The 16,276-nt window shown below is 41.7% G+C and overlaps 1 protein-coding gene across 1 annotated transcript in view; it reads left to right on the top strand.

Moving 5' to 3' along the window:
• The first annotated feature begins 15,731 nt into the window (after positions 1–15,731).
• Positions 15,732–16,276, top strand: part of PMFBP1 (polyamine modulated factor 1 binding protein 1) — a 45,380-nt gene continuing 44,835 nt past the window's right edge. Inside the window, exon 1 of the mRNA XM_074370494.1 lies at positions 15,732–15,952. Within this exon, the coding sequence (XP_074226595.1) occupies positions 15,881–15,952 (72 nt within the window). The 5' untranslated portion in view covers positions 15,732–15,880. The remainder of the gene's footprint in view (positions 15,953–16,276) is intronic.

Genomic DNA, 16,276 nt, shown 5'->3' with positions numbered 1-16,276 from the left:
AAGATAAGTAATGCATTAAAAAAAAAGATTAGTAATGCATTATTCTTATAGAAAAAGCAAAAAAAAAAAAAATACAGATAAGCAGTAATAATCATCATCATCCTCATTCTCATCATCACCTAAAATCCTTCCACTCCCTATAACATGCACATCCTTCCTTCAATTAAAATTGCTGCATAGTTATTTAACCAATAACTTTTGGGCATTTAGATGATTTCTCCTTCTTTCTTTTTGCTGCCAGTAACTCTGCAGCTCACATCTTTAAACAAACATCTTCAGATACTTATTCTTTTCTTCCCTTAGAATACAATCCTGTAAGAAGGATTGCCAAATCAGTTGAACCTTTTTTAGGATATCTGTCCCATATTGCTAAATTACTTTCAAGAAAGAAGGCAATTAACACTCCACAAACAATAAATGAAAATGCCAGTTTCCTCATGTTTACACCAACTGGATTTAATAATTTTTTTAATCTTTCAGTTCAATAACATGTTAAACATCCTGTAACCGTTGAATTTGGATCATTAAATAAAACTAAACACCTGAGGAAATTTATGTATTTTTCTATACTGGCCTTAGACTATTTGGGGGGAAACTTCTCTTTTCTCTCTCTCTCTCTCTCTCTCCTTCTGTCTCTCCACTTCCCTTCTTTTCTTTCCTCTTTCCTTCCTTGCCTGTCTGCCTGCCTTTCTTTTTGAATTGTAGCTGCATTGACATATTTTTCATTAAGCTGGGTAAGGAATTCAAATGACACTATTGAGAATAACAGTCTGGTACGACCTTATGAAGTTAGATGTTGTTCACAAGCCTCTGAACCAGGCAAACATGTTGGAGAAACACTTGCATACAAGCATGAGAATGCCCAAGAACACACACAGCAGCCCTGCCCGGCATAGCTAAGGAACTACCAGCAACCAACTGTACATTTGCAGGAAAACGGATGAGTAAACCGTGCCACATTCCCACAATGGACGGTCATGCAGCGGTGAAATGGATGCACCACAGCTAAATGCAACCACATGGATGAATCTTTGAAACAACATTGAATGAAAATAGCAAGTTGCAGAAGATTAAGTACAGTATGATACAAATTTTATAAAGCTCAAAGGCAAGCAAACTTAAATAGCTTACCGCTTAAGGGTACATACATAGGTGATAAAAGCATTTTTTTATCAGATAAATAATGAACACAAAATTCAGGATGGTGGTCACCTCTCAGAGGGAGACAGGGTCAGAGGAATGAAACAGAAGGAACTCTTAGATGCCACATCGGAAACAGTTCAGCTCCCAGAGGGATCATACATATAAATTTGTTGTTCTTTTTTTAATGTGTTATAAGCATTTGAGTGTATCAGCCATAGAAAGGTGGATATGCATTGCACACTCACTCATTAGCAATTTCATTTGCTAATATGTCAAACAGTGAGCTTGTGTCCCCAAAAAACATAAGCAGTTTTTTACTGCTAAACGCAGGCCCTGTACTTTACCAGCTAGGTGCCTGCCACTGAGAATACAGAAGAGAGCCTCTCCGGGGGATTCCACAATTCCTCAGAGAAGTGGCTGTGCCCTCACACCTCAAGTGGAGAATTCCCTTTGCTCTGGAGAATCTGGGAAGGGAGAAAAATGAGCCAGCATGTGCAATAGACACAACTTCTGGAGGAATTCCCTAAGGCTCAGGGCTGTGACCTTACCCATTCTCGTCTACTTTTCTAAAAATAGATCTCCAATTCTGGTAAATGGTTAGAGGAAAATAGACTATTTTTAAAGGAGCGGTCCTAAATAGCAAAATCATTTTGCTTAAGCAATGAGCCAAGTCACTTCTAATGAGGTTGTGGCATTACTGGAAATAAGAGATATATTTAAATAAATAGTCCATACATTACCCCAATAAATCACTTGAAAAAATATTCTCGAATGTACTAAATGTATTTTTAGTGGCATGTGCCTGACCTTCCTAGAAGAAGAAAGATAATACTGAAACATTTTGAGAATAAACATTTATCCAAATTAGTAGTCAAGATACTAGTAAAAATTGTTTCACATTTTCTTAACACCTTTAACCCTAACCCTGTGCTTCAGATACAGCTTATTTTTTTCTACCTTTAATAAAATACAGAATCTGTCTGTGAAGTATCAGGAATATGAGAGATGAAACTTTTTTGATGACCCACTGAGAAATCCTATAATGGTCCTATTACTTCAAGGCCTCAGGCAGGATGGATACAGGCCCATCTGCAACATTTCATGAAATGAATCCCGGTCCATAAAATGTTAGTTTTTTTATGACTGTGTTTCCAAGTGTTTTAAAAGCAGTGCTATATTCTTTTTTTAAAAATAATATTCACAATAAAAATGTAAATAATACCCATTTATTCATTCAACAAACATTCTGAGAAGCTGCTCTCTGCCTGGTGCTCTGCTAGGGACACACAAGTCTTCTCTCAACATCCTCACAACCTAGGATGTCTTAAAAGCCCCTCTGTTAAATCTGTATCTGAACCTTTCTTTGTTATGTTCCACTGCCTGAAAAAAAACAATAATAGTATTGACCTTGTTCTCTAGAAAATGCCTCCTGTTGAGGTTGAGCGGGGAGAGAGTCCGCACCTCAGTCTCACTCATCTCCCGTGCTTCCCCAACCCCACCTCTCTCCCACTCCTCCCTCTCTGCTTTCCCCCATCTCTGATCCCTAGCCAAGATCACTTCTTTCCTTCCTTTCCCTTCCGTCTCTCTCTCCCCTCCTCCCTTTATTATAAAACTTCTAGAAAAATATTCACAGCGCTCTCTTCTGCCAGAAACTCCCTGTCAACTACAGTGTTAACTTCGGTCGTCTGTCCTGCCCAGACTGTACTCACAAGGTCAGCAGTGACCTCCTCATCTCTAAAATGATGGCCTGTTTTTCCTCATCTTACGTGGACTTCTGCCACAGCTGACCCTGTGGACTCTGCCGTCATTTCTCTGCCTTCCCTCTGGAGAGGTCCTTCTGCTAGTTTTCCTTCTGTGGGCTCTTCCTCAGCCTCCTTGCCAGCTCCCCTTTCTCTGCCCATCCCTCCAGAAATGACATTCACACCCAAACCACAGCCCCTCTTATCCTGCTACTGTGACCACGGGGGTTCTCCTCGTGTGCTACATGTAGTCACATATTAGTGGACCTGGACAAGCTTGTCCCTTTGCCTGGAATGCTGAGCCTGAAATTCTCATCTCACCCATTCCCCTTCTCCATCTGCCCAAATCCCACTTACCTTCCAGGGACTGGCTTAAAGGGAAGGCAGCATGTAGTGGCTGGGGGCATGGACTCTGGAGCCAGATGGCAGGGGTTCAAATCCTGATTCTGCATAGATAAGCTGTGTGACCTTGTCATTTAACCTCAACCTCTCTGTGCCTTCATTTCCTCGACTGTATAATGAAGATAAAAACAGCATCTGCCTCCAAGGATTGTTATAAGAATTAATAAGTTAATATTTATAAAATCCTTACAGTGGTGTCATTGTAAGCACCGTGAGCGTTTGTTTTTTTAAAAATCAACTCTAAAAGTATTTCCCAAATGCCCAAGATTTTAATCACCTCATATTAACCCACTTATCACCACGTGTTGTGTTTTCAGATAAGTGTTTCCCCGGTATAGTCTATGCTCCCTTAGTCGGGGGCCCTGTCCTTCATTGCTGTATTCCAGCCTGGCACAAGGCAGTTCTGGGAAGTATCTGTTAAATGAGTAGAAGTCCATAAGGGGTGAGTTTTCCACGGCTACCCGATCTTAATGGCAGGATCAGAGTGTGAGCCTAGAATTTCCTCAGGAGGCATTTTGGCAGGAGGTGAGGTTCGGGTACTGTTAGACACTAGCACTTTCCATTCCCACAATTTCTCCAGCCCAGTAAACTGATCAGGTGACAGGAGCCATAATAGTGCCAAGCCCAATTAATCTAAACCAGAGTGGTGCACACTGTACCTTTCTGTATCACATCAGTTGAGTTTTATTTTCCATCCTTCATACCTGTTTCCTTCTCTGTGTGCAGCTAATGAGCTTTACATTTAAAACATGAAAAGCCAATAAAACATGAAAATCACAAATCAACAGTGCTTTGTTCAAGAATACCCTATTTAGTCAAGAAACTTTCCCAAGTAATGCACTGGGTTCAGCCACCAGGTGCCAGGTAGCAATAGGTGCTGGAAGGGGAGGGCCAGGAAGAATGTAAGAGAAAAGCTGAGCCCCCTTCCCTTGGGTGTGGGGGCTCACAGTGCCACAGATGATTAGAACACACCATCCCCCTCCTAGGCAAGCATCCTTAGAAATCAGAGGTGTTCCCATAACTTACTAATGCATCTGTACCTTTAATTAGCCCAATCAAGCGTATAACTCAGTAAAATCTCTCACCTTTTTTGCTCCTTTCAACTAATTTTTGAGCGTTTCATTTTCTAGTAAGTTTTCACTGCATAACAAGCAGTAAAGAAATGACCGATATTAACCCATTGTTAAACAAATTACATCATTGGCTGATAGCATTCCATATTATTGAGGTTTGAAATGGGTCCCATCCTATGATGAAAACATTTGGTATTTGCCTAATGAGACCATTCTTGTACCTACCAAAGGAAAAAGACATTGTATTAAAACATTTCATGTTAACGACGGCATGTTCAGCACTTTCTGCTCCCAGCCACATCTGAGGGTGAGGCAGGTTTCTCGATATTAAATGTTGCAGTTGGGCCCATTTTCTTAGCGAGGAGTCTGATTGGCTACTCCCCAAATATAACTTAAATTGGCTTAAAATAGAACAATCACATGCTAACCCGGTAGCATTAGCAACTCTATTAACAGCCAATTTCACATCCACACCAGAGGGAGTAAAAGGTAATTTGCTCATTATCAACACCCTCTGGCAGTGGAAGGAAATGACTGTTCATCAAAAAGTATTTTCCAACATAACAATAGCAGCGCCCATATGTAACCACCTCACCCTTCCCTCCACGACTTGATCACTGGAGAACAGCTACAGGAAAAGCACTTTGAAATATAAATGAGTTTGATATAAGTAGTCTACCTGCCCCTTTCCCTTCCAAAATCAGTTCTATCTTCATCTCACCTTGACAACCCTTTGAAATGTTGGACAAATAATTCTACAGGATACAAGGTGGATCCCACCGAAACAAAAATTGTTTAGATCAAAAAAGGTTTCCGAGACATGAATACCTGACTAGTTCCTAAGACTACTCTGCCCCACCAGTTGGATGTGGACAGAACTTGGAGCCCACTGTACCCAGATCTAATCTGTAGACAGATCTAGTGGTTGAAGAAAGTGAACCATTCAGTAATACAGTATTGTCCCAATGGCACAATTTTAAATCTCACCCACCACCAGTCTTCCTTTAGTAAATATTTCTTCAGAAATGAAATTATTTTGTTTGTTCATTTTTAATCAGTATTCAAGAAACTTCAGGATGATGTGTTTATGTATTTGATGTAATATTATACTATTATAGTGACAAATTAAAGAAACAAATTTCTTACCTGTCACTCTGCTCAACTGGCTAATTTTATTTGAAAATAGTCATCTCCTAATTCCTGTCTAGCTCTCTGGGACTTCTCCCCTTCTTCCTACTTCTCTCTACCCAGTCTCCTACACGCAGAAGCCAGGCTAAACTGCCTGAAGCAACTCTTGAGGTGTCCCTCTACAGCTCAAAAACCTTCAATTGCTCCCTATTGCCTCTAGATAAACTCTAGACTCTGCATCCTAGCATCTAAAGCTTTTTATAAATTTACCTCTCCTACTCTCCTGGCTCTAGATGGAAATCTCATTTCTCCCCAGTATCCTAGAATACAGCGCATCTTCCTGTATCAGAGTCACATGCAAGATCCAATGTAACCACTTCCACAAAGTCTCTTGATTGTCTGATGAAGAATGAACCACTGCACCTCTGAACTACAGTAACGTTTTGGGATACTTTGCCACTTCATAGTGAATTACAGGAGGGTTTACCCTAGAACTTGAAAATGAAAGAAAGATTGTTCTGGAAGAGCTGAACCATGTCTAGAGTCATCTTCGAGAGACAGAACAGCTCTCAGGTCTGCAAAACCAGAGTGTACCAGAGTAGCCTATTTAAGGAAGGAGATTATCAGTCTTGTGATACAGCAAGGCAGGAGAACACAGTCATAGAGGGAATGATGTCTGGACCCCTCCTAGTAATGTCCAGGAGACAGAATGTCTTGGTCAACAGACTGATAGCACCAGCTCCATTGGTGAGACCTTTGCTATCTGAGATAGTTATATGACACTATCCTAGCCAGTTGCCATTCAATATTGGACTTTTTAGATATCCCTAAGTCCTGATTCTGTCACCCATAAACCTCTTTGGTTTCTCATGTGTGTCTACCTATAGAGAGAGAATGTGCTGGTCATATGGACTAAGAGTATTCCAGCTCCCATGACAGTGATTTCTCACTGTATATTTGTTAATTGGCTATTGATTCTTTCAATAAATATTACTGAATATCTACTCTGTGTTAGGTACTTGTCTATTCACTTGACATAAGATGGTGAACAAGAAAACACAGTCTATAGAGTTTACAGTCTAGAGGGGGATACAGACAAGTATGCCCACAATTCTAATCAAGTGTGATGACTTCCCTGCTAGGGATGTTCAAGGGATCAGGATGGGAGCACATGCTTCCAGGCCTGGGGAGCCAGATAAGACTTTATAAAGGAAATAGTATTTACCTGCATCCTGAGGCATCAGCTGGAGTTAGCCCAAAGATGATAGAAGGAGGGGAATGGAATGATGCACATAGCACAAGCAGCATGAAAAAGATGCGGGGTATGTCTGAGTAACTGACTATAGTTCAGTAGAGCTATAGTGGGGAATGTGAAGAAGGGCAGGGAGGAGGGTCAGGAGAGCAGCACAGAGGTCAAGGAGGGCCCATCAACCATCCTAAGCATCTGTACTCTGTCATGAGAGCAATGGAGAATTATTGAAAGGTTTTAAGCAAGTAAATGACATGATCATATCTCTAGTTGCTGGAGGAATGGGCAGTGTCATTAGAGATGAAGAGAGGAGTGCCTATAGAAGATTTGTTTAGAAGATACAATAGGCAGGACTTACTTGATGAATAATGCAATAAAGGGACTGGGAGTGGAAGTGACCGAGAAAGAGAGAGAGAAGAATCAACATGGCGCTCCTATTTCTGGGCTTGAACGAATGGGGTGGGTGGTAGTGCCTTTCACTGCGGTAGTGTGTAAAACTGGTTAAAAGCACAAACTCCAGACTTGGGCTACCTGGACTTGGGCTACCTGGGTTTGAATCCCTGCTTTACCACTTACTACTGTGTAGTCTTGGGCAAGTTACTTAACCTCTCTGTGCTTCATTTTCTCACCTATAATGAAGATAACCAGAGTTCCTATATCTAAAGTTGTTATACAGATTACGTGGGTTAATCGTGACATACTCAGAACAATGCCTGGCACTGTTCTATGTGTTTGTTAAATAAATAAAATAGGTGACAAAGGAGGAGTAGCAGGTTTGGAACAGAGGATTATGAGTTTAGTTTTGGAGATTTTGAATTGCAGAGATCTGTGGAGCAATCAAGAATAACTGTCTAGAAGGCAGTTGTATATATAGATCTGGAGCTTCAGATGCAAATCTGGGCTGGTGATTTTGTTCTGGTAACAATCCTCATATGAATAATAACTGAAATCAGTTACCATCAAGCCTGGGTTCTTTCTCCAAGCATGTGCTCCCACCCTGATCCCCTGAACATCCCTAACGGCAGTCATCACACTCAATTAGAATTGTGGGCATACCTGCCTGTATCTCCCTCTAGATTGTAAACTCTATAGATTGAAGGACTGTGTTTTCTTGTTCACTATCTTATGTCAGGTGAATAGACAAGTACCTGACACATAGTAGATGCTCAGTAATATTTATTGAAAGAATGAATAGCCAGTTAATGAATATACAGTGAGAAACTGCTGTCATGGGAGCTGGAATACCCTTAGTCCATATGACCAGCACACTCTCTCTCTCTATAGGTAGACCCACATGAGAAACCAAAGAGGTTTTTGTGTGACAGAATAGAGAAAATAGGCCAGGAAGGATGTAAGATGAGAAAGAACCTTGGGAATGGACAGAAGGAGAGGTACTTGCTGAGGAAATTGAGGAGCAGCAGAAAAGCAGGAGGAAAACAAAGAGAGGGTCTCAGAAACCAAGAACAGAAAGTGTTTGTAGAAGGAAGAAGTAGCCACTGGTGTCAAGTTTGTCAAATACAATAAGAACCAAAAAGAGTCTATTGGATCTGACAACAAAAGTTTGACCTTCGCCAATCAGAGTTGCTGCTGCCAGGGTTGGGGTGGTGAGGTGGGGGTGCGAGGAAAGTGGCAGAGGAAATACAACGAGACAGCAAATGCAAACAATTCATCATGAAGGTGAGTGGTGAGGAGAAGGGAGGAGGGAGAGCGGACAATAGATGTCAGAAGAGACACTTTTGTTTGTTTGTTTGTTTTGTTTTGTTTTATTCTGGGGGAGGGTAATTAGGTTTTTTGTTGTTTGTTTTTTAATGGCGGTACTAGGGATTGCTAAGCACACGCTCTACCACTGAGCTATACCCTCCCCCTCAGGAGAGACACCTGTTTAGTGTAATAGAAGACAGTTGAACATAGTTAACTGATGTTATGGGTTGAATCGTGTCCCCCAGAATTCATACACTAGTGTCCTAACCCCCAGTACCTGAGATTCTGACCTTATTTGGAAATAGGATTGTTGCAGATGTAATTAGTTAAGATGAGGCCATCCTGGAGAAGGGTGAGTCCCTAACTCAGTATGACTCGTGTCCTTATAAAAGTCAAGTTTGGAGACAGATACGCACACAGGGAGAAGATCATGTGAGCGAAAAGGCAGATCTGGGAGGGATGGAGACAAACTACCAGAGGCCAGGTGAGAAGCATGGAGCAGGTCCTCCCTCAGCCCTCAGAAGGGACCAGCCCTGCCCACACCTTGGCTTTAGAGTTCTGGCATCCAGAACTATGAGACAATGGATTTCCGTTGCTAAAGCCACCTAGGCTGTGATGCTTTATTATGCCAGCCCAGCAAAACTAGTACAACTGCTAATGGGACTCTCCATCATCTACCATATTAATCGGGGTCTCTGCAGGAGGTAGATGGCATGCTACAGCTGAGTAATTCATGGAGTGGTTCATAAAGGGACAAGGTGTAGGCAGGATATAAGGAAGCTGCAAAGTATTGTGCTGTGCCCAGGTGGAGTAAGAATGGGCCCTGACCGTCCCCAGGGGAGGGAGCAGACCTACGTGAAGACGTGACAGAGCAACTGTGTGGAAGGGCCTGCAACAGAAGCGTGACTGGAGCCTCAGTCACTCCTGGGGACCCACCAGGGCCGGATCTAAGGGTGCACATGCAATGATTGCACAGTCCTCCCTCCCTAAGATCTAATGTCTTGTTATTTAAAATGATTGAGATGCATCTCTCTTCTCCTAGGATATTCTTCAGATATGCCACTGACAGTAAGGAGAACAGGTCTGGTTTAAAGTATGGGCACACAGGAGGCAGGAAGTGACTCCAGGAGAAACTTCTGTTTATAGCATAATCGGTAAGAATCATTTCTTTTATCTGCGACTATAAACATTTATTTAACCAACCCTACTATAAAAAACTGTATTATCTAAGTTAATACATGTTGACATGTTATCATTTTTATATGTTTCTGTATTAGATTTAGCCAATGCTTTATTTCACATAGACTCTCAGTTCATTACAGAGGTTAGCATGATAATCATTGACAAGAAGAACAAGTCTTTTATAACAAAGGCCGACATTCACATGTTTATAGTAGTTCACCTTTGGATTTCGCAACCTGAATAATTTTTTAATCCCACAAAGTAGCACCTGCTATGTGATGGTCCTTTGAGTCCTTGGGTTGGCTTTTCCAAGCGAAATTGAAGGATTGTGTTGTGGCAATCTACCTTAGAAGTCTTCAGCTTCTCACACTATTAATTGGGTTTGCAATCTATTGGTGCCCTCCTTGAAACAGAAAGACCAAATCTGGAAGTCAGTCTAATGACAGGAATATCCATGTGAATATCTGCACACTGTATTATTTATCTATGGTAGAAAAAAAAGGATGTAATAAAATACAGAAATTTTCATAATGGGAGAAGATTGCTCCTGGGTAAATCATTTGAAGAAAATCAGAATTGAGCCTTTACCCAATTCTCTCTCACATGAATAATGGGATGAAGAGGAAGAGATAGAAGAGGCCTCAGAGAACATCAGTGATGGCAAGTGAGGAAACCAGGTGAGTCGGAGAAATCACCATGCTGGGCTGAACTAACCGAGAAAAGCAGCGTTCCAAATCTTCCGTGGGGAGAAAATGTTTGCAAGCTGGATGGCATGGTGGATTGGAAACTTGTGAAGCAGTGAGAGAAAGTCATAGATACCTGAGAACTTTAATTTTTTTAATTAAAATTTAAAAAGCAAAGACAAAATGAAGAGGAAGTGTGACCCAAACAGTCTTCCAATAAAATGCATTTCCGAGAATGGTCCTGACTTTTCCTAGTGTTTTTTTTTTAATCACACCCACATGCTGCAATTCACAGGAATCTTTTTATTTTTCTCCCTCCATTTTGGGGACAAAAATTTCCTTTGAAGCTTCCTTGTTGCAGGAACTGAGGGAGCACCGGGGTTCACTGAGCCTGGCGGCTTTCCTCCCTCATCACCACCTGCGCGGTTGATGCGCTCTTAGTTACAAAGCTCCGGACTGCTGCTGCCTTCAGTCAATCTGTTTAGCCGAAGGCCTCTGATTTGTTCACATTTACTACAACACGTACAGAGGGCTGGAGGATTTTTTTTCTTTTTTTTTTTTTTTTCTTTTTTTTTTTTTTTACTATTGATCTGGTGCTTTAAGAGGGGAAAAAATCTCCTTGGCTGTCTAAACACTATTGATCCCTGCTTGGGAGTCGCAGCAGAAGTGTAGAAAGGGCGTGGATGAATTGAAATTTCATTTCCGACAACTTGTTCCTGTTATTTTTACCCTTTTGGACGGGGAGAAACACGTTACTGCGGCTTCAGTCAATGTGGTCGATAGCTCCACTGAGAAACTCAACACGGCTTCTGCCGGAGGTTAGGCAATGAGACATGATGTTGGATTTAGAGTGTATGGAGCTGAAGGATGCTGGTGAAAAGCACTAGATCTTAACGGCAACCGGAGGCAGAGCAACTGGCTTTGGGCTCGCTGTGACCTAATGGGCCTGTGGCTTTGGAGAAAAGAAGGATTATGGAGACTAATGACATTCCCACTTGGGAAAGGCCAGAGTAGTCACACAAGAAGCTTCACCAGGGTACAGAGGCCTCACTTCTGACTCTTGGCTGGCTTTATGTTACAGCCAAAGGAGAGACACTCTCCAGCTGAAGCTAAATTTTAGGCTTCAAAGAAGAGCATTAAGTTGAGCTATTCCAGAAGATGGTCCATGAACTGTCCAGGAAAGGACCAATGCAGAAACTGGAGCTGCAGGTCCACAGTGAATTAGTGGGCATGTAAGGGCCTCAGGAAGCACACTTGGCCCTGAGCACACTGAGTCAATGTGGTTTGGTGCCAACAGCACCAGCTTTGTTCTTACTTTTATTAGATGTTCAAAGAGTACAGGAGAGAACCAGGCTCCTTCTTCCTAATGGCAACATCTGGAATTTATACAGCTGTGCACCTTTGATCCTTAAGGACCTTTACAACCTGCTGTAGTGCTAATGGCCATAGCAATGGTCTTACAGTACTCGTGCCAAGTATTCCCCACCCTGGTTCCCTTTTCTCAGTTTTGCACTGTACAGAACAGTTCTCCATTCTGGGAGGAAAGACTCCAGTTTGGATCCCAGACACCTCTTTTGTTTGTCACTTTTTTTGCAAAGTTTGTTCAGTGTTGCCCCTCCTTTTTAAACTAAAATAACTTCATCATCATTCTTAATAAACAATACTTTATTTACATTTCCAATTATTTCAGAAGCCCATTTCTGCCCCTATCTCCATCCCTCCCATTCCAGAGAAAGATGGAAATGTTCTTCTCTCCCGGGAGCCAAGAATCTGCATTGCCGATGAGGTTGCAAATTCAGACAAAATAAACAGAATTAAGAAAAACTGAGCTGGCATTTGACAGAAATTGTAAAATGACACTCAGAAATGTTGCTCTTGTGGAAATTACTGATATTAAAATATAAATCAGTGTCTTGTGTTTCCCGTAGCACCAGGGGCTCTATTAGGTTATGCAGTTTGATTGCTGAGCTGAACCTAAGAGACTTGGCAGTTCAGTGCTGAAGTTCTCCGAAAGTATTTAACCCCTCTCCTGCTGGAGAGCAGGCACCCAGGCACATGCCACTTGATCATATCATCTGCAAAAGGCCTTTGAACCCTTTGAAACCTGGAAGAAGGTGGAGGGGCTAACGTGGGCAGAGAAGGAATTTGGAAAATCCTTCTTCAAGACAAGAGTCTCATTGCACAGTATCAGGAAGAAAGCAGCAGAGGTCAACTCAAGAAGCAGATGCTATGAATTTTTTATTATTTATAACGGGGAAAATAGTAACTTGGTAGACACTAGTACAACTAAGTGACAAGGTTAACATCTTGTCATAATAGACATACTGATATTTATGTATGATGCTAACACTGGGGAAGCCGAGGAAAGGGTATATAGGAAGTCTCTGTACTATACTTGCAACTTTTCCAGAAATCTAAAATTATTTCAAAAAGGTATGTATGTTCCTTTTTTTCACATAGTGGATCACTGCTATCTTTGTAGAGAGACAAAGCAAATCACAAATAGCCATAATAAAAGCAGACTGTGTTGTGTTAAAAGACAAATAAAGTGCTATAGGAGTGTGAGGGGTTACCTACCTGGCAAGGCTGCTATGAGGATTAATGTTATTTTATGTTTAGAACAGTGTCTGACATACAGTAGCTGCCATACAAGTGTTAATAGTGCTTGTGGCTGGAGGGAAGATGACAGAAATGGCTATTGAGTTTGGTCTTAAAAGTGTATGTTTTTGGACAGGCAGAAAGAAGGTATCTCATTTTTTAAAAGATAGATATTGAGCAACCAGGTGGGAGAGTTTTCACCCTGTCAGTTCATCTCAATGGCAATCAACATTAGATGCAGTGTCTACTTTGAAAGAGGAAATTTTACAACATGGTATAGGAATAATGGTGGTGGCAGCAGGAGGACTAAGTAAGTTGCTCTCTTCCCCATCCTTGATCTCCCTGTTCCATACAAGTGGAGAAAGAGGCAGAGTGAAAGCAAAGAGCTGATGTATCAAGAGAGAACCTAATCAAGTTACGGAAGAAAATGGGCATTTGAAAAAAAAAAAAAAAAACGTTCATAAGGTCAAAGAGTTGGTCCACAATGAAACATAGGTTCCAAAATGTGTAGTAGAAGCAGCTGGTGGAGGTGCTAGAAATGGAGGGTGTGTTTTAGAGAAGGCTCTTTGAGAGGAATGTAATTAAGGGCACTTTATCCATTTGCATTAGATTTAGCTGCATAAAACAGAAAAAAATTTAAAACAGTAGTCACTTAAGATAGAAATCACTTAAGATAGAAATTGCTCTCTCTGTCCAGGGCTGGCATGGTAGTTCCATACCATCAGGGACATAAGTTCTGTCTCTATGAACATCACCTCGTGTTCTGAATGGTTGCTGGAACCACTAAATCAGCATTCCAAGCATTCAGGAAGGAAGAAGGACAAAGAGCTATGCACTACTCCTTAAGATTTCTTGGAAGTTCCCACAGTATTTCCCCTTACATCTCACTGGCCAAAACTTAGACATATAGCCATTCTTAGCTACAAGAGAGGCTGCAGTAGGTAGTCTTTTGGATGAGTACCTAGACACTCCAATAAAATTATGGCTCTGCTACTATGGAAGATTAAAAGTATGGATATGAAAATAGGCAACTGACAGCTTCTGTGAAAAGTTCCAAAAGAGATAGCCATGAGGAGAGATTTTCACCTGCAGCAGTGAGTCTGATCAATCCTGGGACCCCTTCTTTTGTTCCTTCTGGGCCCTCATTTCTTCTGCCATTCCAAAGTCTCCTTCTGGGAAGACCCAACTAGCCGTGCTTCATCTCCAGAGGAGCCTCAGTCCTGGGGTTGGACTATGACTGAGTCAGTGACCTTGGTGTCAAGTTCCTACCACTACATTATGGTGCTGAGCCCCAAAACCATCTCCAGCATCATCTCGTCCTGCCACTCCCCCTATCAGAGATGTACTACCTGACCAGGGATTTTTTTTCTTTTTGAACCAGGTTTGTATCCAAAGAAGTAGACTCATGTCAGACCTCCGCACAGTATGGCTCTGACCATGCATTCTGGGCAGAAGTAATTTATTGTACAAGGAGCATCCTATCAATTCAAGGTGCTCACATATTTTTAAGAATAGAGGAAACATCAGACATCCTTTCATCATTCCAATAATTAAGAGCCGTAGGATTCATCACCCTTTTTTCACTGGTAAGAGGTGGAACATTGGAGAAAAATCTAAAACCTAGCAAAAGGAAAAGAAAGACTTATGGCTAAGTGTAGATAAACCTGTTAGTTTTGGTTAACCCCCACGGATAGCTTTAACTTTAAACTAAATAGCCTCTCTTCCATGAAAACCTAGAAACAAAAAGGAACAGACTGTGTTGCTCTAAGACCAGTAGTCCATCCAGATAACCAAGCAGTTACCAGTTCCTTGGGAGGAGAGCCAGCATCAGTAATCTGTGATCTATGGCATTTGTGTAATCTAATGTGGGTAGATGGTGTATAAAGTACTAACATGTGTTTCCCATTCTGTCCTACTCAACCTGTGTTTCTTTGAACTTGTTCACTTGGACCTTTTTCCTTCCTCTCCTAAAAAATAAACAGACTCTCTGAGTTAAGAAAGAGGAAAAAGAGGGGAATTTGAGTTTAAGTAAGAAAATTAGACCTGAGATCAATGAAATGGGCAAAAGTGGGGAAAAGACTAGAACCCCAGATGGATTTAGCAATCCAGGGGCAGAAAGGACTTTTGACCAATACCAAAAATGCGGGACAAAAAAGTGCCCCCTTCCTCTCAACGCCTTTCTAGAGAACGGTGGAAATGATGGTAGGTAGGATGATGGTGGAGTAGGTCTGAGAGGAAAGGGCCTGAGACATGTGTGTCCCTCTCTCTTTCTGCATTAGGAGCTTCCTCAGAAGATGAAAGAGAGTCAGCAGACTCAAAGCTTGCAGTAAGAGGAAGGTGCAGTCTATGCAGCCTGATGACCAGGACACAGACATCTCAGTACACCCAGCTGGGAGAGAAGACCATGACCATGGACCAGAAGCCACCCCTAATGCCAGGATGCAACCTAGGACCCCAGAACTTAAGCACACTCTGGAGAGACCTTAAATAGGTAGAAGGAATCATAAACTGATTCATTTTTAACCTAAAAATGATGGCGATTTCTCAGAAATAATTAAAGAGTCTGCCATTTGGTGGAAATGGGACTCAACAAAGAGATTGAGTAAAAGAAAAATAGCTGCCTTTTCTTTGCACGCCTGAGTTCATACCTGCTATAGTTGTCACCCATGTAATGTGCAGTGTTAGGTGTTTCTTGGGAATCTTCAAGGTGCTCTGTGTAGAAACTGAAGCTAACCTGAGAGGCACAGAACCTCTCTGGATCCTCTGACCAAGTTTTTGTTTTCACTGCAATTGTTTTTTCTTTCTTTCTGAGCACAGCCATCACCAAGAAAAAGCCTGTTGGAAAAGCAGATGGCAGAACTTTTGAATTCAAAAAGAGCAGTTCCCTGGGCAGATGCAACAGAATTGGAGATGCTGATGGAGAACAGGAGGCCCAAGAAAGTGAAAGTCTCAACAAAGTTGGAGGAGACAGCAGCATAGAAGATGCAGAATAAGGGTTTGAGAAGAGAGAAGACATTCAAGTCCTGGGCCCAGAGACCAGTATCCACGGATCAGGTAGGGAGCCCCTCCCTCAGTGATGAGTTCTCTCCTCTACAAAATATTCGTCCAGCCAGACTCCTCAGAGAGCATTGTGAAGGTTCCCGTGATCATTTTATAAAGCATTTGAGGCTCCCTCAAAGCACTCTTCTTTATCCATCTGGCAAACATTACTGTCAAATTGCTTCGAAAATTTATCATAAAACCCTTTCCTTTTTTCCATCATAAACACTTCCAAATTGCCTACTGCTGTTGTTAATAACCCACAGGATTCCCATGTCTCCTTCATGGAACACAATTCAGCTCTCTATTTTTCCTTTGACTTATTTTACTTAGTAAAGT

This window comes from Camelus bactrianus, chromosome 9 (genome assembly GCF_048773025.1).
Source record: "Camelus bactrianus isolate YW-2024 breed Bactrian camel chromosome 9, ASM4877302v1, whole genome shotgun sequence".
NCBI lineage: Eukaryota > Metazoa > Chordata > Mammalia > Artiodactyla > Camelidae > Camelus > Camelus bactrianus.
Note: the sequence above shows the minus strand (reverse complement) of the source record. Positions and strands in the feature narration are given on the sequence as shown.